At 38.1% G+C, this 26,644-nt stretch overlaps 1 protein-coding gene across 1 annotated transcript in view; it reads left to right on the top strand.

Annotated features, from left to right (window-relative positions):
* The window catches only part of bpifcl (BPI fold containing family C, like), a 74,360-nt gene that overhangs the window by 8,669 nt on the left and 39,047 nt on the right, over positions 1-26,644 (top strand). Inside the window, exons 2-7 of the mRNA XM_028811935.2 lie at positions 1,731-1,847; positions 7,236-7,350; positions 9,397-9,525; positions 15,102-15,257; positions 20,367-20,430; positions 20,736-20,796. Of these exons, the coding sequence (XP_028667768.2) occupies positions 1,739-1,847; positions 7,236-7,350; positions 9,397-9,525; positions 15,102-15,257; positions 20,367-20,430; positions 20,736-20,796 (634 nt within the window). The 5' untranslated portion in view covers positions 1,731-1,738. The remainder of the gene's footprint in view (positions 1-1,730; positions 1,848-7,235; positions 7,351-9,396; positions 9,526-15,101; positions 15,258-20,366; positions 20,431-20,735; positions 20,797-26,644) is intronic.

The raw sequence follows: 26,644 nt of genomic DNA, 5'->3' as shown, positions 1-26,644 counted from the left end.
AAGAGTACAGTAATCCCTCCTCCATCGCGGGGGTTGCGTTCCAGAGCCATCGGCGAAATAAGAAAATCCGCGAAGTAGAAACCATATGTTTATATGGTTATTTTTATATTGTCATGCTTGGGTCACAGATTTGCGCAGAAACACAGGAGGTTGTAGAGAGACAGGAACGTTATTCAAACACTGCAAACAAACATTTGTCTCTTTTTCAAAAGTTTAAACTGTGCTCCATGACAAGACAGAGATGACAGTTCTGTCTCACAATTAAAAGAATGCAAACATATCTTCCTCTTCAAAGGAGTGCTTGTCAGGAGCAGTGGCTGTCACAGAGATAGACAGAAAAGCAAACAGATCAATAGGGCTGTTTTTCTTTTAAGTATGTGAAGCACCGCCGGTACAAAGCTGTTGAAGGCGGCAGCTCACACCCCCTCCGTCAGGAGCAGACAAAGTGAGACAGAGTTTGTTTTTCAATCAAAAATCAATACGTGCCCTTCGAGCTTTTAAGTATGCGAAGCTCCGTGCAGCATGTCATTTCAGGAAGCAGCCGCACAAAAGATAGCAACGTGAAGATAATCTTTCAGCATTTTTAGACGAGCGTCCGTATCGTCTAGGTGTGCGAACAGCCCCCCTGCTCAATCCCCCTACGTCAGGATCAGAGAAAGTCAGCGCAAAAGAAAGAGAAAAGTAGCCGGGTAGCTTCTCAGCCATCTGTCAATAGCGTCCCTTGTATGAAATCAACTGGGCAAACCAACTGAGGAAGCATGTACCAGAAATTAAAAGACCCATTGTCTGCAGAAATCCGCGAACCAGCAAAAAATCCGCAATATATATTTAAATATGCTTACATATAAAATCCGCGATGGAGTGAAGCCGCGAAAGGCGAAGCGCGATATAGCGAGGGATTACTGTAACTCCTTTTGAATGAAGAATAACTCCTTTATTTCAGAATCCATTTTATTTCCCAGCTCTTTTTGACACATAACTTGTTAGACAAACAGGTCAGACATGCGCAAATTGATCGAGCCACTTCTAAAAGTCTTTTATAATAGGTCTCTCAGATTCATGCCAGCACATTTTATCCCTGACTGTTTGATTAATACTTGCTCTGGATCTTTTAACAACTGCTTCACACAAAGTTAACTTTTGAGAATTAAACCAGGTCTTGAACTAAGAAGATAACATTTCACATTTTCCAGAAATGTCAAATCATTCTCTCTTTAAATTGCTCTTGAATGGGCACTCAAGTGGTACATTTCTGGGGTAGCTGGCAGGTGCCAAAAGGGGTTAGTGTACTTGCCAAATCAAGTGACAGCATATAGAAGTTGAAATTGCTGGAAAAGTGTGAGTAAATAACATGCCTTTCCATATTTCCTCAGAAAAAAAAGAAATTAAAATGTATAAATATGAATAAAGCTGACCAAGTTTAATTCTATTTTCTATTCAAGACATTTTTTTATTTTACGCTTTTTACGATGAAATAACTCACAGACTTTCTGAATGAAAAAAGAATTCAGAATCACAAATCACATAGAAAGACACAATCACAGACAGAGTGTTTAACATCAGTGTGTTTGATGCAAAATATAGAGAAGATAAGCCATTGTGGTCTTATGATTGTTGGTTAAAAGGCCTTTCTGCACTTGTAACAAGTGAAATTACTGCTCTAAACATAGTGAATGTGAAAAGTGAATAAGGTCTTGCATAAAATGTGTTTTCTTTCATTTTTATTGCAGATTCAATCATGAGGAAGCTTTGGCAAGTGGTTTTTCTGATCTCCCTGATTTCAACCATTACTTCTGGCACCAACCCTGGCATGAAGGGCCTGGTGACGCAGCGAGCAATTGACTATGGTAGGAAACCATAACGTTGGGATCAAATGCATATTGCTATGTATAGGGTGGGTTCCCAATAACTTTATGTAGTTTGGTGTAGATAATGAATTTTTTATATAGTACACTGCCTTTGACATGCCATGTTCTGCACAGATTTAAATGTGTACATATTATAGTTGGAATGAAATATGAAAAACACCTGGAAATATCTACTTATAAATGTTCAACTCATACATCTAGACAAAAAAACTGCCAAACAATCCTTGAAAACCTTACATGCTCACTTAATTTCTGTTTGTCTGCCTCTCCCAGTCATACACCATCTTTACTGGGTTAGGCAGAAGTGTTTAGACAAAATCAAAAAATACTTGCAGCTCCTTAATCATAGGCTACTATGCCACAGTAAATTTTGCAGAGCCTTTAATACTTTTGAGCACTGCATTTGATCATCGAGCTGTTTATTATGGGATTTCCTGAAGTGTTTAAAGCATAGAATGTGTCTACTTGTACCACCATGCTTTTCTCTAGAAGATTTTCTGAAAAAGATGATTATGATATCATTATGCTGTGATGCCATCATATTTAGTCATAGGTGCATTAAGTTGTTAAGGTAATCTACCAAGAATGCTCCAGGATTTTGCAACATATAACATCATAGGTATGACCATATAAAGATTGGATAAACCTAGTGTTAGTTGTCTAATTCCTGTGATTGTTATTTTCTCCCAGACTTAGAACTTTCTTTTTGGTCCTAAGAACTACTGTATGATATTTGTTTAATGTTTGAAACTTAGAGAAAGATCAGCTTGACTTTTTGGTTATGACCATGGCTTGTACAAATAACTTTGTTTCATCTTTCAATACTTTTAATTAAGAATTCTTAACATCTTTTCATCTAGTAACTTGGTACTTTGTGTCAATCTTTACAACTAAATTTTTTACTTTTTATCAAACAGTTCTCAGCCTAAGCAGGTTGGCAGCACCATATCCTTGACACTGTTTCTCTACAAGGACTTCCCAAGGTTTAATCCTTGCTTACCTATAACTTTGTGAGCAAGCACAATTCCAAATCCATCGATAAATTTGGTGGATGACACCATTATCGCAGGCTTCATAATTGACAATAAGGACATGGATTATAGAGAAGACAATTTTTTTCTGACTCAGTGCTGTCAGGACAATGACTTCTCATTTAATAATAAAATCAAGGAGCTAGTCATACCTTCTATGAAGAAGGAGACAGTTTACAGTCCTATTCGCATTCAGGTAGATGTTGTGGTGAGCATCAGCAGCTTAAAATCTCTAGGAGCCACCCTTTGCTAATGATCTGAAGTTAACACAGTAAATCTGAGACATGCTCAGAAAGACTCCTAAATGCCTGTATTTCCTCAGATATTTCCATTTATACTTATCAGCTCCTAAAGTATTGTTGTAGATTTCAATCTTCACTGAATATATGACATCCTGGTATGGCAAATACGTAACTCAGAACTGCAAAACATTGCTGAAGGTGGTGAAGCCAGCTGAGAATATTATTGGCCCACAGTTACTTTCAGTCCAGTCCATAACACACGCTGTCCTAGAAATGCAAGAAGTCCTTAGGCATTCCTGAAATCACTTTTGTCCTTCTTCTTTTCTGGCAAAGTTTTAATCCTCAGTTTTGAGGGTTACTCAATAGTTGCTCACTTTGAAAGTCCATCAGTATACATGATGTGTGTTTGGTATATCATCTATATCTATATCTAAAACGCCCCCATATTTCTAGTATTTATTGAAACTTATCCAGCTCAGGTTTAGTAAACAACCTGAAATGATGCAAAGGTAAATGGTAAACTGAGAGACACTAAAAAAAAGTTTAGGTTATCAAACCCTAAAAATTAATGGAATTTACAGAGTTGCACAAAAGACGATTTTCTGGGAATGCATGATGGATTAATAACTCACAGCTTTTCTTTAGCAATGGAAGTTAATTAAACCTTGAAAGATGATACCCACAGTTCCTACAGGTGTTCCAACTTTTGTTGATTACATGCAAATCTTCTGTCTACATTAAAGCAGTGTTGGATCAAAACCTATGCCATCTGAAGCATTATTTGGACAATATTGCACTGTATATTGCTATCATAATGGCAATTAACAAAGAACACAAAGACTGTTACAATCATTAAAAGTGTAAGTCTTCACTAAGGAGAAATTGAAAAGAAAGCTAGGGTGTCAGTGAGTACAGTCTTCTACACCATCAAAAGGAACTTAGAATCTGGAGGAAACTCTGACAGGAACATGTTTGACAGACCCAAATCCTCAACAGAATTTAGGATTTGGGCAGATTTGGACAGTTTATCGTATTCTTTGTGGAAGATCCTCTGAAGCTCTGTTAGACTAGATAGGTAGTGTCTACGAACTGCCATCTTCAGGTCTCTCCACACATGTTCTACTGGGTTTAAGTCAGGGCGTTTTACGTGTCTCAAAGGCATCCAGCATTGTCTTTTCTGTATACTTTAGTTCATTGTGATGCTGAAAGCTGAACTGTTGTCCTAATCTGAGGTTGCATGCACACTATTGCAGGTTTTCTTCAATGACCTCTTTGTATTTGGCTACATTCACCTTTCCCTCAATTTTGAGCAGTCTCTCTGTCCCTGCCTCTGAGAAGCACCCCAAAACATGATGTTTCCTCCACCATGCTTCACAGTGGTGATAGTATTAGGCAGGTGATGAGCAATATTTGGTCTTCATCATAGATAGTGCTTGGAGTTCTGCCCAGAGAGTGCAATTTTGATCTCTTTGGCCCAGGTAATTTTTCTTCATGCTCTCAGAGTCATTGCAGTGCTATCATACTCAAGAGTGGCTTCTGTCTACTCACTCTACCATTAACACCTGATTGATGGATTGCTGCTGAAATGATCATCCTTTTCACAGGTTCTTCCATTTCAAGGCTCAGTTAGAGTATCCATTGAGTTCTCGGTCACCTCCCTTACCAAGGCCTTTATTTCTCAGTTAGTTAGTTTGGCCTCTTCTAGGAAGAGTCCTGGTGGTTCCAAACTTCTTCCATTTCACAATTATTGTGGCCAATAACACTCAAAGCTTTAGAAATGGTCTTGTACCCATGCCCTGATATATACCCCACCACAGTTTTAAATAAGGGGTCCGCTGAGAGCAATGTGAACATCGTGGCTTGGTTTTTGCCATGACATCCAGTGTGAATTGTTCGATACACAGGTGTATGCCTTTCTAAATGATGCCCAGTCAGTTTAATTTACCTCAGGTAGACTCCAATCAAATTCCAGACACATCTGAAGGACAATTAAAGCAAACAGAATGCAGCTAACCATAATTTGGAGGGTTACAGTAAAAGGATGGGAACATTTACATGAATAAGAGATTTCAGTATTTTTATCTGAATAAATGTTTTAACTTTGTCAATACAAGTTAGTGAGTGTAGATTGACAGGCAAAAATGGCAGAGGTGCTCATTTAAAATTAAACCTACAACACGATGAAGTGTGCAAAAAGTGAAGGGGTCTGAATGCTTTCTGACACCATAGGGTGTACTGTATATTTACTGTACATAACAGGAGAAATGTTATGAGAAGTGTCTAGTGTCATTTAATTGCCACAGTTGATGACAGCAGTAAAAGAAATATATTTCAAATAAAAAAATGCTCTCAGATGAGATGATTTTTTTTTTCCCTGAGGTCCTTTGGTCAAATGTTACCAACTTTCTGTTCTGTGTTCTTTAATTATTCCCAGGTCCAATTAGGCCCAGTCAGAGATTGGGTGGAAGTGACCTCAGTTCTTTCCAATTTCCATTGTAAGGGTGGATGAGGAGATTGTATTAACACGTGTTCAACATATATCTTCCTTTTCCCAGTGCATCCTCAAATCAGTCACCATGCTTCTGTATTTGATATGTATACATACACTGTATATATTCAGCCATATATTGTATTTAATGTAAAATATAGCACTCATTGTCTGCCGTTTGAATAATATTATAGTCTCTGAGAGATACACAAGTAAAATTTTCATTGTACTGTGCACACATGACAATAAATGAGAACTTTTACATGGGGATGTTGTGCCAAATGTCCTGTTTTATAAAGAGTTCTCCATTGTCCTTCTTGCAACAGAGCTTACAATGCAATATCAAAGCACATCCCTTTATATTATCAAGAGGGAATATTATTATGTTAATCGCCTAATACTATGTACACTGCCTACAATCAAGTGTGGTTTATTATCTGGTAATGTATTTATATTGAATGGTGAATGCTTATTTCATAAATATGAATTTTAAATTATATTTGCTTTTATATATAATCAGACTGATGCTCATGTCCACATTTACATTTTTTCAATGAGGCCTAAGATTTACAAAGAGAAGACTGAAACGGAGAAGATTATTATGCAGGGAAATGGCAGCGCTTTGAGTTGCTAGCTGTCAGAGTGTCTGAGATTCGGACAAATGAGCATTGCTATTGTGTTGAATACTCGGGCTCTAGATAATAACAGCAGGTGACCAACTGGCAGTGCAAAAACTCAAGCATAGCCACTTGATATTGATGTTTCATTGGATTGGACTTTTTAAGTGTGTTATGTCTCTTGCAGGATTTAAAGAGGGCATAGGGATTACAGAATCCTGTGGTTCAAGAGGCTTCATATTAAAAGAACTGGAAAGTTTTTTATATTAATCTTTTGTAAATTGTTTTTAATAACTGGAGAAGATGGTACATTCTTTATTTTTTTACACATTTCTTGATTCTTGTATGTGTGTTTGTGTATTTAAAAGGTCATTTGACCTAGAGAGGGACCCAGAAGTTAAGTCTATGGTGACTAAGGGTAGTCATTTCAGATTGGATCCCCAGGTGCAAAGCCATCAAGTGAGGTGGTCATTAAGGAGTATGAGATGATAGAAGCTAAGAGGCAAAGTTATGTGAGCCCAGGTCCAAGAATTTTGACATCTACGACTGGATGTCAGCTTCTTGCATGACCCTTGGTGGAATATAAAAGTAAAAGGGTTTTCTCAATCAGCTGCTGAAGATTGGTGTCCCTTCTTCTTTTGATAGAGGTACAGATGTGTGGTCTTATCAGCTTTGTATATGCTTCCTTCCCCTCTATAAGACTGAGTGTATTTCTATTTTCTTTCTCCTTTTTAATTGACCTATACTTTCTGTATGTGCTGTTGTTTCTTTATGCTGCCCTGGGTTGGAACACATGAAACAGTGAGCCTGAAGGACAACTCCTGAAGCCTTTCATTCCTCAACAGGTGAAGCCAAGGGGATCTCTGGGTCTGTGTTTCCTTGAGTTTTGTCAAAAGGAAACAGAACAGGACAATTTTACAACTTAGCCATACTGTATTCTAACTTCATAACTTTGTTTTTTTCTTTTGTCCTTTGCAAATTCATTTTAGCAATACAGGTGGGAAAAGATATTGCACAAAGAGAACTGCAGAGTTTGGATATTCCAGATGTAAGTGGAAGTGCTTCCATAGATCCAATTGGAAATGTCTACTATGAACTTCAAGGGTAAGACATCTTGGGTTATGAATTATACACTTTTTTTCTCTCCCTCTTAAAAAACGTTTAGAACAATATTGTACAGGGGTATTTTGGCTGCTTTTTCTGTAGCACAGTCTTGTGTGGTTTCCTCACAGTTATATGTTTCAGGAATGTAATGATTAATTTTTCACTGTACCGTAACATTATTTTATTTAACCGGACGTTGCCATATCATTATTTCTGTTACCGGCACTCGTCTCTTGGATGCCATGAACGTTGAAGAGCACAATGCCGGGCACGATTGAGGCTTTAAGTATTCATGATTTGGATAAAAACTCTAATAAGTGAAATGCATGTTCTTTCTTGACTTTCTGGTTTCTGATTCAATAGTTTAGTTAGTTAAGTGTAATTAGTTTAATGTGTTAGGTTTAACCTTACGGTTTCAGTTCATTTCTGGTTGTTAAATGTTTCATCTCCTGGTCCTCTTCATGTCTTTGAGCAGAATGACCTCTGTACAAGAAGTGAACCCAATATATACAGGTTTCCCTAACTTTAACCCTGAATCCACAATTTCCATCTATCCAGCACAAAGAAAATGATACTCTTTCAAGAACACTGTCAATAAAAGTTAATCCAATTTAGTGTACTTGGGGCCAAAATCTGTTCTTGCAACACTGGCGCAAGGCAGCAACCAAACGTGACCAGGGCATGTGCACATCTTTGGAATGGAGGAGGAGAAACACCCTGTCACACACGTGTGCATGGGAGGCAGCTAAAGGGCTTGAATGAGGGTAATTCTGAGCCAGACCGGGATGGGGCAGAGTGCACTGACTCTTTTCCTCACTTTTCTGCAGACCGTTCATGGGAAATTTCGCCTGGCCCTGATGACGTCAATTCTGGTTCCGACCCCTTTGACATCACTTCCGGGACCGAGCCTATGGATGTAGAACCTTCTGCTTCCAGCCCCTCTGGTGTCATTTCCTATACTGGCCTTTAAAAGCCGGCACCTTTCCCCTATCCCTTTAGTTCTGTTTTGGACTCCAATTTGTGCACATCAGTGCTATCACTTTATTCAATTTTGCAGCCAGGAAACAATCTACGGGTGGCTGCCCCAGACTTTGCTATGGCTCTTTGTTGAGTTTGTGACACCCCAAACACAAAGGGATGGAATACAAACAACAATGAACCTAGGATGCTGGATGTTTGAGGCAATAGCACTAACTAGTGTGCCACCCTATGGGGCCATTTTACATATATTTGCATTAATTCAAATTCAAAGCCAGTGATGTGAAAGTAAAAACATAAGTAGAATAAAACAAACAGAAATAATTATGCCAAAATAGGGAGACAATTAAGCAAACAAAAAAAGTAGGAAAGAAGCAGTGTGGAGCATCTACCCCAGACATCAACTTGGCAGCTAGTTCACAATTCTGGGGATTTTTTCTGAATATTACTATCTAACCTCTTAATATCTGGGACATAATAGAGAGACAAGGTTCACCTCTTCATCCAGCATGTGTCAAAACATGTACATCTCTGAAATCATTATTCTAGTTTATTAAATACAAATGATGTCACAAGTCACACAGAATGTGCCAAAATGTCTGTTGGTAGATTGCTGAACTTTTGAGAAACATTAACTATACAATTAAAATGATTTTACGTTTAGAGGGCACAGTTTCATGTAGTTATTAATAACGGATATACAGTATGTAAAAGTGACATTTTGTTGGGTCAATAAATAAAATAAATGTCACATGTAATTGTTTAAAAAGGTAATTGAATTTTAGCTCATAAAATTGACCTTTTGTGTGTTATTTATTTTCCTAATGAAACTTTTGTGGTAAGGTGGATTACTCATAAGGCCTGAAAATGGAATTTCAAGTTCAAGGTCACATTTGCAGTTATCAGGAATCCAAACAAAAAGAAGTTAATTGGTTTTCATATCTCTTGAATGAAGAATTGCTCATAAACTGTATCTTTTTCATGACATATAATACTGGTAATCAAAGTAAATTGCACTTATTAAAACAGAACATTTATGATATATTTTCTCTTTGTCCTTATTCCCAGTATGAGAATCACCAGCTTCAGCCTCTCGGACCCCGTTGTTTTATTTGACGAAGGAGTGGGTATGCAGATTGGAATTGATGTGCTGGACATCGAAACCAGTGGATACTGGCATGTCAAGTATCTCTTCATGTAGGTATTTTTTTATTTTACTGCATGCATAAAAACACCAGCCAGGCTACAGTTTATGTGCACATGCTCTCTCTCATTTCCGAGGATGCAAGCAAGTTGGACATGCTCTCCTTTTTATAGGAAAAGAAGGAAAAAGAAAAGGAGGAGAAGTGTTTTCAAGGAGTGTCACTTGGCTTTAGGAAATATGAACACAACTGTTAACAAGTCCAGGAATCTTGTGAATCAGTTGACGATGATGTGAAGGTTTCAAACATTAACAAACAAACAAAAAAAAGATATTTGATTTTCTTTGTTACAATCTTGTAAACAACAGTGTTTAAGGAAAAAACAAATGGCTTATTTTTGAGGAAAAGAAAAAAAAAGCTTAAGTGGTTTCAAGTAAAGTTGATTGAAATCCTTACCTTCATGGTTCCTCAGAGCAATTAACAAAAACATAATACCAAATAAATAAAAGTATACATACGAGTATTGTACTGAAAGTAATGCCTGTCAGGTCATATTAACAACGCAAGACATGTGCATCTACATACATGTGTAAAGTAACTATTTGTCTGCAGTACAGCATTATTCAAAATAGTCTCCATCTGTTCCACCTTTGAACCCATCTGTCAAATCCACTTTGGAAAAACTCCTTTGGGCACTTCCTGGTCCAGCATCTAATAGCTTCTACCACTTCAACTGCATCATCAAAGCACCATTCACAAAGGCTTTCCTTCATCTGACCGAACAAGTGAAAGTGTGAAGGGTGTTACATCAGGGCTGTAAGGTGGATGCGGCACCACTGACCATTCTGTTTGTGCAAGAGCCTGTGACATCGCCAAAGGCACGTGGGGTCATATGTTATCATGGTGAAAATGGATTGCACTTGGCTGTTTCTATGGTCTTTTCTTATGGATGGATTCTAGAAGTTTCTGGAGTGATGCAATGTAGTGGTAAAGGAAATCAAACAAAATCATCCTCTTGTCATTCCAGAAGACATTCACCATAACCTTGAATGTTGAGCTCCAGCTTTTGAATTCTTTGGTCTTAGGGGAGGTGGAGTGCTGCTGCTGTACTGACTGATTTCTTAGTTTTCCTTGCTGACTGGTTTTACTTTCTTTAAACTTTTTCATCCATCTTCATGCAGCACTCTCATTACTTGTAGCCTCACCATACAAATTTCTGAGCCCTTTGTTGAATATTATATATTATACAAATAATGCAAAGAGTATGCGACACGTGTTTTGCTCTTGTTTGGGCTCATCAGGCGTACACACTCGTCTGCACCCCTCTCAGGGATCGAACCTCGGACGTCAGCGGCGAAGCCTCTTTATGTTGCAGCACGGCGTGTGGTTCGTTTATTTGACAGCCTGGAGATCGGAATGATTACATTCACAGCATTCGTAGTCTGAATCACAATCTGATTGTATCGGTGGTTACCCACCAGGTAACACTTGTGGCATATATATATATATATATAATATATATATATATATACTGTATATATATATCTATATATATATATCTATATATCTATATATATATATATATATATATATATCTATATATATATATATCTATATATCTATATATCTATATCTATATATCTATATATCTATATATCTATATATATATATATATATATATATATATATATTTTTTTTAATAAAAAAAATCTTGGGTGGAGACATGATTTTCTAGGAGACACTTTACCGCGAGACAAGAAAGTAAGACAGCTACTGTACAAGCTTTTAAATGATCGACGTGCAGTGTGACATGCAGATCACGCAGCACGACACAAGTAGCAGCAGCAGCAAGTCAGCTGATTGAGCATAGAGGAGGTAAAAAAAATGTATTTGTTTCCCATTGTATCACCGTTTAATAGGGGGTTTCAGAGGAGCGACCACATCTCCTTAGCGTGCATTCAGCCCCCCTCTTCACAACGCGAGAAGCAAAGCTGTGAAGTGGCTGGCGCGTAGCCTGCCTTGGGGTGAGGGGGGATTAACTCATTCACCACATCTTTATTACTGGCAAATATCAAGAAATAAATAATGAATGAAAATGAATGAAATGAAAATAACAATCTCTTTAAATTGTATATCTGGTTAACCAAACCTGGGGGCAAAGCGAGCAGGGGCCGGGGCCCCCTAGTATATATATATATATATATATATATATATATATATATATATATATATATATATATATATATATATATATATAAATATGTATTTTTTTTAACTTATATACATAATACATACACATATTATTAAGTAGGTTTACAGCTGTTGGTATGGAAAAAACACTTGCAGTTAATGATTACAATAATTTAATAGCTTAAGAGGAAGAAGACAGATAATCCAAATAAATAATATAGTACTTAATAAATAAATAATAATACAATAATAAACTCTGTGTTTCATGTACTCACAACTGTAAACCTACTGACACACACACACACCTTAAATAAACTCTTACACACTATTTGTTATATTACAATATTTATTCTTGCCCAGTCCAGGGTCAGTTTCCTGCGTTACACCCTGTGCTAGCTGGGATAAACACCAGCACCTACCACAACCCTGTTCAGGACTAAGAGGGTTAGATAATAACTGACTGACTGTTCTTATTGTTCAGCAACCTTCTGAGTTCTGTATAAGAACTGTCTCTAAATCTGTTAATGCATTTTAGAAATGCAGGTCTTTACTGAATGCTCAGTTGATGCTTAAGTTTCAGATTTTTTAAATTTGAAAAAATTAAAAAATAACACAGGATGATTCAGAACATAATGGAAAGTACTTTTTAAAAAAGATAGGTAGATATAATAATAATAATAATTTGTTACATTTATATAGCACTTTTCTCAGTACTCAAAGCGCTATCCACACAGGGAGGAACCGGGAAGCAAACCCACAATCTTCCACAGTCTCCCTACTGCAAAGCAGATATGAATAACACCACATAGATAGATAGATAGATAGATAGATAGATAGATAGATAGATAGATAGATAGATAGATAGATAGATAGATAGATAGATAGATAGATAGATAGATAGATAGATAGATAGATAGATAGATAGATAGATAGATAGATAGATAGATCTAGAAATGAAGTAAGAAAGTAGGGGGAGAGTTGAATGAGCAGATTAAAATGATGCTTAAGATGGTAGCATTTAGAGATAGGTAGATAATTGCTGTATATTCAGTAAAAAAAGGCAGAGTTGTAGTATTTAAACTAACAGTGAGACTAATAGGTATCAAACTATATGAAATAAAAAGTGTGGATGTGTGGAGATGCAGATGGATATCATATCAAATTACTAAATTGTAAGGTAAGATAAATGTTGAGATATATTAGACAATATCCAAAATAACAGACAGAGAGACAGCTGTGCAGATTTTGAAAAAATCAGGTTTTCATAAATGACATCATGGATGCAGTGTGTGTATTAATAGACAAGAAATGTTCTATATAAAGCAAAGAAAAAACATAGGATGCAACATTTAACATTGAGAGAGTTTGCAGAGAGGTGGGAAGGTGCTATATAAAATATGAGTTAATAATAACAAGGGGGTAAAATGGCATAAACCAAATAAACAAAAAGAACACAAAAAGTGTATAGGTCGAATCAAAACTTAATCATGTAAGAGTGAGACACATACAGTAGATGAAAGCAGATAAGAATTCATTGTAAGCTGGATGAGATTTAGATGAGGATAAACATTTTAGAGTAATTATTAGATTTGTAATAAAGATACAAAATAAATGTCAAAAGACAGGTGCAGATTTTAAAAGTTAGAAATTATTTGCAAGCTACTGTACTAGGACATCAAAATATATAATGCTTTAAATTAAATTTAATATTTGCTTTTATTTTATTTTTTGGTTTTAGCAAAGTCTAATGATTGTCTTTTATCAGAAAATAAACACTATGCAAAGACAGAAGTGCAAACAAAGAGCACAGAATTATAAAAAAGAGCAGGGTTTTAATCGGTATGCAGGGCATGAATGAAACACAGCGAACTGTCAATAAAATCAGGAACTTAAATACAAATTATGACCTACCAGATTTTTTTTTTCAAATGACAGAGAATTCTTTCAGTGATGCTACAGAGGGGAAGTTAGACAGCCAAAGTCAGTATGGTCCAATAGATTGTTCATTGTTATTTTTTCGGAAGTTGTTATCAAAACTACATTATTAACTACAACCTTCTAACCAATATAGTGAACAAAAACGTTTTTAAGGAGTCATTCCATTATTTCTCAAACAAAGTTCAAGAATGATTTAAATTGTGCGATCCTGTAACCTGAAACTACAAAATGGCAGTGCCCATGAAAAATAACATAGAAAATAGCAACAGCCAGGACATCATTAAAATAATGGTAAAATAATAAATACATAATAAAACCAATCATGCAACATTACTATTGTTGTGTGAAATCATGTGAATTCTTCATGGTGTTGTTTTAAATTCAGAGAAGGATAACAAGCTAGCTTAATTTTGTCAAATGAGAGTAAGGTGATCGTGAAGGGAGGATAAAGTGCTTACCTCACACCTCATAGTCAGCCTGTATTTCTTCACATCACCTGTAGTTTTTATGCCTTATTAATTTATTTAGTTAGTTTGGAGATATTTATGTGCAGATGTTTATATAACCTAACAGCTAGTGTTGCTTGGACTTTCTGCATGAATTTTACATGGATTATTCTGCTATTTCTACAGTATTTGTGATTCTTTACTGATATATGATATATTCCATCCATCCATCCATTTTCCAACCCGCTGAATCCAAACACAGGGTCACGGGGGTCTGCTGGAGCCAATCCCAGACAACACAGGGCACAAGGCAGGAACCAATCCCGGGCAGGGTGCCAACCCACCGCAGTATATGATATATTCAAATAACAAAATTATTTACATTTTTTAAGCACACAGATATGACTACTCTTTTACATGTTATATTTTATGTGAAACATACTTTTATAAACATCTTATCAATATGACATATTGTCTTTCACACAACTTTAACGCATGATCTCTAAATGTCTGAGGGTTCCTCTTTCTTCAAAACTGGACTGTTTGCTGTTTATATTTTTCAGAGCTGTTCCTTTTTTTCTTTTTTTTGGTAACACTTTAGTTCAGATACTACAAATATGCAGCTATTACTCATTTACTCTTATGTAACAAGACCTTACCTAAGGCTTCTTTTGGTCTTCATAACACTTAGTAGAACCAGTAGATTGGTTATTCATCTCTGTGCAGTGTGGCAAAGGACTTTTTCATATAAAGGATTCACAGGTCTTATACTAAATATGTAATATCAAGAGAAATGAGCCTCAGTTACTCAGTTACACTTCAAAGTGACTTTTTGTTAGTATGTCGCATTGCAGAAATGATTAAACACTTTACGTGATGTTTTGTAAGTCTTATGAAGACACAAAGAAGTGTTTGTTAAGGTTTTTGTTATTTAAGAGTAAATGAATAGTTGATGCATTTTTGTAGTACTTAAGTATTACCATTTTATCTTTCTCAGTTAATACTTGTTATCTTAAAATTACCGGTGGTGCCAAAATGTCTGTTTTCCATTTTACAGAAGTGACAGTGGATCTTTTGACTTGATGGCAAAAAATATTGTTCTGTCTGTTGTGGTGCAGATTGGTATGGACAGTACTGGACGGTTGTCTTTAGCTTGTGTCTCTTGTGATTCAAGCGTTGGAGATTTGGGCATAACCTTCCATGGAGGTGCAAGGTAAGCAGTTTGATTGCTTAACCATACTACCTTTCAGGAGAAGAAAGAGAGGCTAGATAACAGCAAAGAGTTCAGCAGTATTTGGACCTAATTTTTTGTTTCGTCAGTTAGAAATAAGGCATTACTGATTATGATTTAACACTGCATGAAGAGATCCTGTTTACTTTCCCTGCTGCTATTTCAATTTGTTAGTGATCTGCAAATTGTATTAATTTATTAATTGATTCATGATAGACTGATAGACAGACAGATACTTTCATTCTCTCAAGGTCAAATCGCACAAATTGCAAGGAAGCGAAAACAGATGAGCTATGAAATTTCAGTTAGGCTGATTCTTCCAGAGTGTTAAATATTTTGTCTACTTGTTGCTGACATCTGCATTCATTCTACAGATACAAGTAGCCAACAATTTAGCTCTGAGGAGCCAAGTAAATGGGCAGAGATACATTTAAATATAACGAAATCCTATCTGACAATAACTTATGTTAGACTCAGTTCAGGAACCTGTCCCACATTTGCAGAAGGTTATCAGTGCTAAAGGTGATGGGGTGAGAAATCACAGTCAAAAAGATGGGCAAAGGTCAGAATGCCAGAAATGTCCAAACAAGAACAAATAAGCAGAATCAAAGAGCAAAACAAAAATTGAAAGTCAGATGCAGAAGGAGGGTGCAACCAAAACACAAAACCCAGCCATTAGAGTCCAATTGGGAAAAAGTCAGTTATCATTATAAAGATTGAAAAGATTTTTTCGTCGACTGAGGGATAAGGTAAGTTTTATTGTAGCTTCTCTACAGTCATTAGCATGACAGTCGCAGTCATGCCACCTTAAGAACACTGTCATATAAATAAAGAACACAAAAATGTTCATGAAAATAACTTGTAAATTAGAAAAGAAAATGTGAAAATAATACAAGAAATGGAATCCTCAGATTAAAAACTCTAAAACAGACCAAAATACATGTTGTTGTCAACCAAGGGAACATACACATCCACCAAAGAAATATTGGGGCACAAGTGTGTTCACCCCTGTTAATAACTGATAAGTCTCAAAAATAAATGGGCACTTGATGGCATGAATAACAAGAGCAGAAAAATGCAATATTGCCAGGTTGGCCTGACAGATCACGCAAGGCTCTGTAGAGTGGTCACAGTATCAGGCAGGAGCTCTGTGCTATGTGCTATGTTCTGCTCTTCTTGGAATGAGATGACCCCTGCCAGGTGCGTCTCACTGGACCAGAAGGAGTAAAGTCATTTGCCTTTATTGAGCAGTTTCCCTGGCCGTGGGTGAAACAAGAGACAAGACTGTCAAAGACAGCACCCCCTTGTGTCCAGGGTTGGCAGTGCCGGAATGTGACCCTGAGATACGCATATGTGACAAAGTATAAACAAATGCTAACACTAAAGCGAGGAAGTAAACATCCTTAAATAAATATGTCTTAGTGTAGTGTTCACAATACTCAACCTGTAGTGAAGTCTAAGGTTTAAATGTCTAAGAAAGATCCATAAAGGCCTTGTATTTTTATTGATGTTCAGCCATGGAGATTGTACAGTTGGGAAACACTTACATATAATTTTTTTAAGCCATTAATTCAATGTATTGTTAATAAGTAAAATCAAAAACATTTCAGTAAGCAAAATAAAATTAATTTGCACACTGATAGCTGTAGATTTCAAATGATTTCATTGCATAAACACCTAATCTGGTGCATTATTATTAAATGCCTGGGAAAGTGTCAGACATATGGATGCTTAGTTGAGACAAGAGCTGGAAGCCCAATCCATGTAGTCATTTTGTCCTATGGTAACAGACACCAATGTGTGGCCTTACATATCACAGACTCAAAGACGAGGTTGAGACCCCAGTCACACAGGTTACAGTCATACTGTAAGATGTTAAAACCAGTCAGCTGACCTGCACACTCTTTAGGTGAAGTCTTATTAAGTATATCTAGTACATACAGTATATTGCATCAAACATGGCATTCAATCATAAGGAGATGCGGCTTTCAAATTTGCAATCTGGCTGAAGAAAATAAAGCTTAATCTAATTTTTAAATTTAAACCTCTTGTTATCATGTAAACATTAGCAGTATGGCTGGCCTGGGTTTGGGGCATTTTAACTGCCCAACCGACTCAGCCAGGTGCAGCAACATTCACCTGACAGAACCTGGAACAATATTTGGCAGTCCGCAGGTCCACGTCTAGCCGAACTGCAACCTCCAATGAACTCTCTAGCTCCTCTCTCAGTCTATATTAATTATAAATACATTAAAACATGAATAAGAACCATCTGACACACTGATGTGGTAAGCCTCCTGTGTCCATTACCTTTTTTATTATTTTTCTTTATTTAGCAGAGTCTATTATCTAAAACAATTTACAAAAAGCAATAAATACGAAACAAATTTGAATGAGGCAAAAAAAATACAATCTTAATGAACAATACTGAGTAACATTTAAATTTGAGCAGAAAAGCCCAGTATGAAAATTATTTACCAGACATTCCTCGTAAGAAAAGCAGAGCTTAGCTGACAGTGGACAACGCTGGTTCAGCTGTAGGTATCCTGGAGGAGAAGAGAAGGGTATAAAATCTAAGCAACATCAAGAAGCCCCTAAAAATCATTTGACATGGAGTCGTTTATTACATAGTAATGGCAAGCTCACCCCACAAGTTGCAAAGAGCTCTAATCCTTTTTCTTTGAGCTTTGTCACAGAAGTATTACCTGTTATCAGGGTCGGATTTCCCATAAGGCCAACCTAGGCCATGGCCTAGGGCACAGCAGTCAGGGGGGGCGTATATACAGAAGAAATAACAACCAAATATTTATACATTTTTCAATATTATTTTTAAAAGGCCATATAAAATGCTGTTTTTTAAATTTACATCCATATACATTAAAGAAATTGAGCGGTATATTTACGTTGCCCATCTCTACAGATTGCGCTGTCTTGCTCGGTCACAGGCAAAAAGCATTTTCTAGTTCTCTCTCACACACTCAGCATAAACCACGTGTTAAAGGAAAATTCCAGATTTGGCATTACAATAGTGATTCCAAGTGATCCATTACGCTCATATCGCTTGACTTCTACATATCTACTAATAGTAGGTACCTAAAATATATTGTTACTACTTTTATATGCTGTTTAGTTTACTCAGGGCCATAAGCCTGAAAGCCATAAACAGAAAAAGTTGACAGAGTTGTTCGCCAAATTATAAGGGGGGCTGAGATTTTTATTACAAAACATGAAACATACCCAACTTATGGCTTGTTTATGCAGCATCATTTAATGTGGTGTAATGTCAGTAGCTTAGCGTGGGTGTCAGCCGCCTGGGGTGGAGGAAAATTCCGCCGCCCCCTTATTTAGGTATGGTTCAAATTTTTACAAGATATTATTATTATTTATTGTGAAATTTTGCTGTCCCCTGAAAGTGCCGCCCGGGGCGGGCCGCCCCTGCCACCCCCACTACGCTACGCCACTGTGTAATGTAAGTTTGACACAAAATTCAAAAAATTTCAATAAAATTCTATAATGTCAGATGAGAATCGATGTAAATCTTTTGCATTTTATGTCAATTTTATTTGCTGTTTATCATATTGAATACGCCATCTGGGGGAATAATTTGACCTAACCAAATAAGTAATCATCGTATCACGTATGGGTTATATAGGCTATTTTGGTTAATTACTTTTACCTTTAAAAACTGGTTTTAAAGTAGTGATTTTAAATTTATTATTTCTTAATAAAAAATAATCCATCCATCCATCCATTATCCAACCCGCTATATGCTAACTGCAGGGTCATGGGGTCTGCTGGAGCCAATCCCAGCCAACACAGGGCACAAGGCAGGAAACAAACCCCAGGCAGGGCGCCAGCCCACCACAGATAAAAATTAATTAATTAATTAAAATAATTAATTATTATTTAAAATCTTGATTACTTCTTTCGTATCAGCTGATCAGTTGTTCGGCGTGCCACCTATAGTTCCAAAAAATCCCAAATAATACAATAATGATAAGTACTCATAGTCTTAATTTATTTTCGCATAGCATTCAAATGGTTTATTCCATAATTTTTAATTCCCACAACTATCTATTGTGTATCGTCTTGTCAAGACAAGATGTGGTAGTTTTAAAAAATTATTGTAAATGTGGTTACGCATGGCACTTAGTTTACTGTCTAATCATAATTGAAAAATAAAAAACAATTGGAATGGATTTTTTGGCTTTTTTACACAAGGACAATTTTTTCAGGAGTGGAAATGAATCAACCAAAGCAACGACCATCTGGGGCAGAATTCAGAAAGAGAGTAAAACTGAAAGTGCAGGATGAAAAGAAAAGCAGCGAAGTCTTGAAACAATGGCTGCCATCAACTTCCCATGCACTTTCATAAGTAGTGTAGTAGTGTAGTTTTGAATTAAAAATATAATGGTGTTCAAAGATTATAAAGATTGTATTAAGGGCTTATATGTTTTAAAAATAAACTATTACATATTAAATTGAAAATTTTAAATCAACTTTTTGAGGATGGGGAGGGGCGCAGAATTATGTACTTTGGCCTAGGGCGTAGAAATGTGTAAATCCGGCCCTGCCTGTTATATGAACCTGTGGTTACATAAATAATCATTTTCTGTATTCTTTTGTCCTTTGCTACCACATGGTGGTGGATATCTTTGTCCTTTTTGGGAATGACAGGATCTCCCACTTTATTCTTTTAGAATCATATAGATAGTGGAGCAGAAAGGCAAGACAAAGGATTCATGGAGAAGCGGGTCATATAATATAGGCTGAATCAGGCTGAAGGGCATGTTCCATTGGCAGTATGTTTAGGCTGATGGATTTTCTTTTTTTTCATTCATTTTTTTCTGTGATTTTCCTTTATACAGGTTTCTTAATCTTTCAGTGTCTTTTAATTCTGATCATTTATCTTATCTAAAGTCAGATTATCAGTAATTACCAAAAGGCAAAGCAGCTACTCAGAAGCTTTTAATATACAATAAGTATGAACAAATACTCATATCATTTTAATATAAAACACACACTGTTCTATCTTATGTAAACCAATATACAGAGTACCACCAGGCATTATTAATGTGTGTATTTCAACAGCTGGCTGTATAACCTCTTCAGTGACACCATTGACCAGAGAATCCGCGAAGAGTTAGACAGAAAGGTAAAATTGTTAATGTTGCATTTAAACAATTTAATTTAAAATTTTAAAAAATGATAACGTGAATGCCTCATTGTCCTGCTCTCTATCAGTAAAATACTATCAAGAATCATTCCTCCTGCTCTCCAGTTTTAGCAGTATTGTTTTTGCCTGGTCCTACTTTATATTAATAAATTAAATTATGATTCCTTAAAAACATATGCATTCAATATGTATATGATTACAGTTATGTTAGGGTTTGGAGACAGTTAATCATGAATGAATTGCAAACTACAAGCAAGGGCGTAATTTCATATCATATGTTACAGCTTTGTCCAACAGTCAATGAGAAAATCAATGACTTTGAATCCCAACTTCAACGCATGAAAGGTAGGGATGTCTGTATGCTAATATTGTTTAAAGGCAGATAATTAATAAAGAAAAAAAAGAAAAGAAAAAATGCCTGTAATAATGACAGTGTCTTCTGCAGTGATGTGATTAATTCATTGTTGTTAACACCATTTTGTTTTTTGGACATTTTCTTTAGATAAAAAAGCAAACCCAGTCCTTACACTGATTGTTTAGTTAATTTTCTATACCTGCTCATCCTGATGACTTTGGTGACAGGGCTGTACACTCTTAAAAAATAATGGTTCTAAAATGGTGATTTGAAACATTGCTACACAAAGAACTGTTTAATTCTGTGAAGCCTTCACTGCATAAAAATGTTTTTTGGTGCTTTGAAAAGGTTCCTAATATGTGAAAAGCAAATCTTTAATGTGTAGTTGGCTAACCAGCAGGACACAAACAGATCAAGAAAACCTGAACTTAGGTCAAGTTTATTATACACAGAAAGAATCCTCTTAAGATCAGGAACCCATTGGTATTTCTCAAATCTGTTACCATCTATTCATGGCTATTAATGGAACCTGTTACAGGTCTAAATAAATGAAAGTTGTGTATTTTTTTTTTCTCTGGAACATTCAAGTAGATGGTTCTTTTAGGAATCAAAACTGCTTCTTCTATGGCATTACTCTACTCTTGTTCTTCTTCTTCTTCTTCTTCTTCTTTCAGCTGTTTCCATTAGGGGTTGCCACAGCGGATCATCTTCTTCAATATCTTCCTGTCCTCTACATCTTGTTCTGTGACACCCATCACCTGAATGTCCTCTCTCTCCACATCCATAAACTTTCTCTTAGGCCTTCCTCTTTTCACTTTTCCTGGCAGCTCTATCCTTAACATCCTTCTCCCAATATACAGCATCTCTCATCTGCACATGTCCAAACCAATGCAATCTCTCCTCTCTGACTTTGTCTCCCAACCATCCAACCTGAGCTGACCCTCTAATGTACTCATTTCTAATCCTGTCCATCCTCATCACACCCAATGCAAATCTTAGCATCTTTAACTCTGCTACCTCCAGCTCTGTCTCCTGCTTTCTGGTCAGTGCCACCATCTCCAACCCATATAACAAAGCTGGTCACACTACCGTCCTGTAGACCTTCCCTTTCACTCTTGCTGATACGTGTCTGTCACAAATCACTCCTGACACTCTTCTCCACCCATTCCACTCTGCCTGCACTCTCTTTTTCACCACTCTTCCACAATCCCCATTACTCTGTACTGTTGATCCCAAGTATTTAAACTCATCCACCTTCACCAGCTCTACTCCTTGCATCGTCACCATTCCACTGACCTCCTTCTCATTCACACACATGTATTCTGTCTTTTTCCTATGGATCTTGATTCCTCTCCTCTCTAGAGCATATCTCCACCTCTCCAATGTCTCCTCATCCTGCTCCCTACTCTCGCTACAGATCACAATTTCATCAGCAAACATCATAGTCCACAGGGACTCCTGTCTAATCGCATCTGTCCATTTTGCTGAAATTTCATTGCAGCAACTCCAAATCAAACTCAGTTGTTTGTATGGCACCCACGTACTTGTATGCATGCCTGACAACATCCTAATTAGATAACAGATGGTGTCCTGGGGGATCTCCTCCCAGATCTGGACCAGGGCATCACTGAACTCCTGGACAGTCTTAGGTGCAACCTGGCAGCGTCGGACAGGCTAAAACATAATGTCCCAGAGGTGATCTATTGGATCTATTGGGGGCCAGACAATGTTATCAATTCCTTCATCCTCCAGGAACTGCCTGCATACACTCGCCACATGAGGCCGGACATTGTCATGCACCAGGAGGAACCTAGGACCCACTGCACCAGCACAGGGTCAGACAATGGGTTCAAGGATTTCATCCCGATACCTAATGGCAGTCAAGGTGTCTCTGTCTAGCCTGTAGAGGTCTATGCGTCCCTCCATGGATATGCCTCCCCAGACCTTCACTGACCCACCACCAAACCGGTCATGCTGAACGATGTTACAGGCAGCATAATGTCCTCCACGGCTTCTCCAGACCCTTTTACGTCTGTCATATGTGCTCAGGGTGAACCTGCTCTCATCTGTGAAAAGCACAGGGCCACAGTGGTGTACCTGCCAATTCTGGTATTCTGTGGCAAATGCCAATCGAGCTCCACAGTATTGGGCGGAGCACAGGGCCCTCAGGCCATCCTCGTGAAGTCTGTTTCTGATTGTTTGGTCAGAGACATTCACATCAGTGGCCTGCTGGAGGACATTTTGTAGGACTCTGGCAGTGCTCATCCTGTTCCTCCTTGCCCAAAGGAGCAGATACCGTTCGGTCCTGCTGATGGGTTAAGGACCTTCTACAGCCCTGTCCAGCTCTCCTAGAGTAACTGCCTGTCTCCTGGAATCTCATTCATGCCCTTGAGACTGTGCTGGGAGGCACAGCAAACCTTCTTGCAATGGCACGTATTGATGTGCCATCCTGGAGAAGTTGAACTACTTGTGCAATCTCTGTAGGGTCCAGGTATCACCTCATGCTACCAGTAGTGACACTGACCGTAGCCAAATGCAAAACTAGTGAAAAAACAGATGAGGAGGGAAAAATGTCAGTGCCCTCCACCTGTTAAACCATTCGTTCCTGTTTTGGGGGTCGCCTCATTGTTGCCCCTCTATTGCACCTGTTGTTAATTTCATTAACACCAAAGCAGCTGAAACTGATTAACAACCCCCTCTGCTACTTAACTGACCAGATCAATAGCCCAGAAGTTTCATTGACTTGATGCTATACTAGGATTAAAAAGTGTTCCTTTAATTTTTTTCAGCAGTATATTATGATATACTAACTATGTTACACAGGAAAATTCCCAAGGTAATAGGCCTCAGTTACAGTGCAGTTAAAGTACTATGTAACTAATTGCATACTTCTCTGTATACCAGGGGTTAATATTATCAGTTCACTGGACTCCTTACTCAAGATATAATTAATCAGGAGTAAAACACTCCTACCATAGATTAATTCTTGCTTTTCCTAGTGACTGATTTTGGGTTTTGTTGATGGTCACTGCAAAATAAAATTTAACAGGAAACTGAATTCTTTTACATTTAAAATTGTAATTAGTAGGGATAATGGGAATTTCGGGTATAAGTATAGTAGCATATATTTTAAAATGGTCACTTCAATCAGATTTGATTGTAACGCTTTTGTCTGTAATCTTGCAACACTGAATGTAAAATGGGGAAGTACCCTGAACCGAGTGCCAGTCAGTTCCTAGCATTTTTAACTAGGTGTATGTAATCAAAGGTCATTATTCTGATTCTGATTAAGGGGTTGCAATTGAGAAAGTCCAGGTTGCCCCCCCCCCCAACCCCCCCCCACTTGCCTAGTTACTTGACCTCTGCTTCAAACTGATTGCTCGCTTTTAGCCCAGGCAGAGTGTGATGATGGCTTGACATTCTGCTTTTTGAGTGATTCAGGTGGGACTCTAATGCATATGCAGATGTTATTTTGCAAATGTTGTGATGTTATTTTGCAAATCAGCTTACAAATGTCACACACTTATTGTAGTTTTGATGTCTGCAGCTGAAACACAGGCAGGTTAAGAGACTTCCTCAGGATCTTTCATTGAGTCAGTGGTAGCGATTGATCCAACAGTTTACACTTGATTACCCTAGCCGCAGGGACATGCGCCACCTCTTAATGGTTTCAGATTTGCTGCTGGCAGAAAATGCTTTGAAACTGAATGGAATGGATTATGATTCCACTCAGGATGGATTCTTGCTTTTAAATGAATGACTTGTTTAATTTGCACGCTTTTTTTTCCTGATTCTGCAGCCAAAGCCCTCAATATACTGTGATTCACATTTGTACAAAATTTTGAAATATTTATATACCTCATGTGATTTGTTTTCTGTATAGGGTTTTCTTTCATTGTTTTCTTTTAATTTCCTTTTTCAATAATATTTGTAATCTAATTTGACATGTGTAATTTTTCAATTGAAAATTTTATTTGCTTTGTCATTTACTTTATAATGGATTATGCTGTGCGGCTGGGAGTAAAGAAGCATGCAGAAGCAGGGAGAAGTGTTGGGGTACCACCTCAGTAACCCCTTTTATCTAAACCAAAAAAGAAAAGGAAAACAATTGCTTAAAGTCACAACTTAAAATACACTGACGTAAGGTCAGCTACTCTGGTTTTCTCGTACATAATTCCCCCACGTAAGCATTTCTGGCACTTCTCGGACTCAGGTCCTGGTCAGCATAATCACAGCACCTTTCTGTGCTGTCGCATTATATGGCAGATTGTGCCAGAAGAGGCTGGACTTGCTCCGGATGTCACGACATGGCAAGAGTGCCCTCACTGGGTGGCTTCCCTGGGCTGTGGACGAAGGACAGGATACTGTTGGTGGCAGCACCCTCTCTCGCCCAGGAGTGGTATCGCTTACCCCAGTCGAGCTTATCTGGGGACCCTCAGACATTTGTCCATGATGGCTGAAAATTTTAAAATCGCAAGCTACTTTAACATATGAAATTTGTTCTCGGGGCGGCACGGTGGCGCAGTGGGTAGCGCTGCTGCCTCGCAGTTGGGAGACCTGGGGACCCGGGTTCGCTTCCCGGGTCCTCCCTGCGTGGAGTTTGCATGTTCTCCCCGTGTCTGCGTGGGTTTCCTCCGGGTGCTCCGGTTTCCTCCCACAGTCCAAAGACATGCCGGTTAGGTGGATTGGCGATTCTACATTGGCCCTAGTGTGTGCTTGGTGTGTGGGTGTGTATGTGTGTGTCCTGCGGTGGGTTGGCACCCTGCCCAGGATTGTTTCCTGCCTTGTGCCCTGTGTTGGCTGGGATTGGCTCCGGCAGACCCCCGTGACCCTGTGTTCGGATTCAGCGGGTTGGACAATGGATGGATGGATGGAATTTGTTCTCGGATATTCTTTTTAAAACACAACATAATATTTTGAGGCTTTGCTTGATGATGAATTACTTCTGTAACTATATCCCCAAATCCTTCAAGTGATGCAATGATGTCTTAAGTGTTCATTTCAGGAATTATCACTATAATAAGTTAGATTAGATAAACTCAGAATCATACAGCAACAGAAACATAAAAAAACAAGAATCCAGACTCAAAACTATCCATCCATCCATCCATTTTCCAACCCGCTGAATCCGAACACAGGGTCACGGGGGTCTGCTGGAGCCAATCCCAGCCAACACAGGGCACAAGGCAGGGAACCAGTCCTGGGCAGGGTGCCAACCCACCGCAGGACACACACAAACACACCCAGCACACACTAGGGCCAATTTAGAATCGCCAATCCACCTAACCTGCATGTCTTTGGACTGTGGGAGGAAACCGGAGCGCCCGGAGGAAACCCACGCAGACACGGGGAGAACATACAAACTCCACGCAGGGAGGACCCGGGAAGTGAACCCGGGTCCCCAGGTCTCCCAACTGCGAGGCAGCAGCGCTACCCACTGCGCCACCGTGCCGCCACTCAAAACTATATCCATCCATTATCCAACCTGCTATACCCTAACTACAGGGTCACGGGGGTCTGCTGGAGCAAATCCCAGCCAACACAGTGTGCAAGGCAGGAAACAAACCACCACAGGGGTGCACACACACACCCACTAGGGACAATTTAAAATCGCCAATGCTTTGGACTGTGGGAGGAAACCGGAGTACCCAGAGAAAACCCAATCAGACACGGGGAGAAGATGTGAACTCCATACAGGGAGGACCCGGGAAGTGAACCCAGGTCTCCTAACTGCGAGGCAGCAGCGCTACCCACTGCGCCACTGTGCCACCCTACTATATATAATCAATCAATCAGTCAATACATTGATAAATGAATGATATGCTCTCAAATTGTTCT

This window comes from Erpetoichthys calabaricus, chromosome 10 (genome assembly GCF_900747795.2).
Source record: "Erpetoichthys calabaricus chromosome 10, fErpCal1.3, whole genome shotgun sequence".
NCBI lineage: Eukaryota > Metazoa > Chordata > Cladistia > Polypteriformes > Polypteridae > Erpetoichthys > Erpetoichthys calabaricus.
This window is presented reverse-complemented; position numbering and strand designations above follow the sequence as displayed.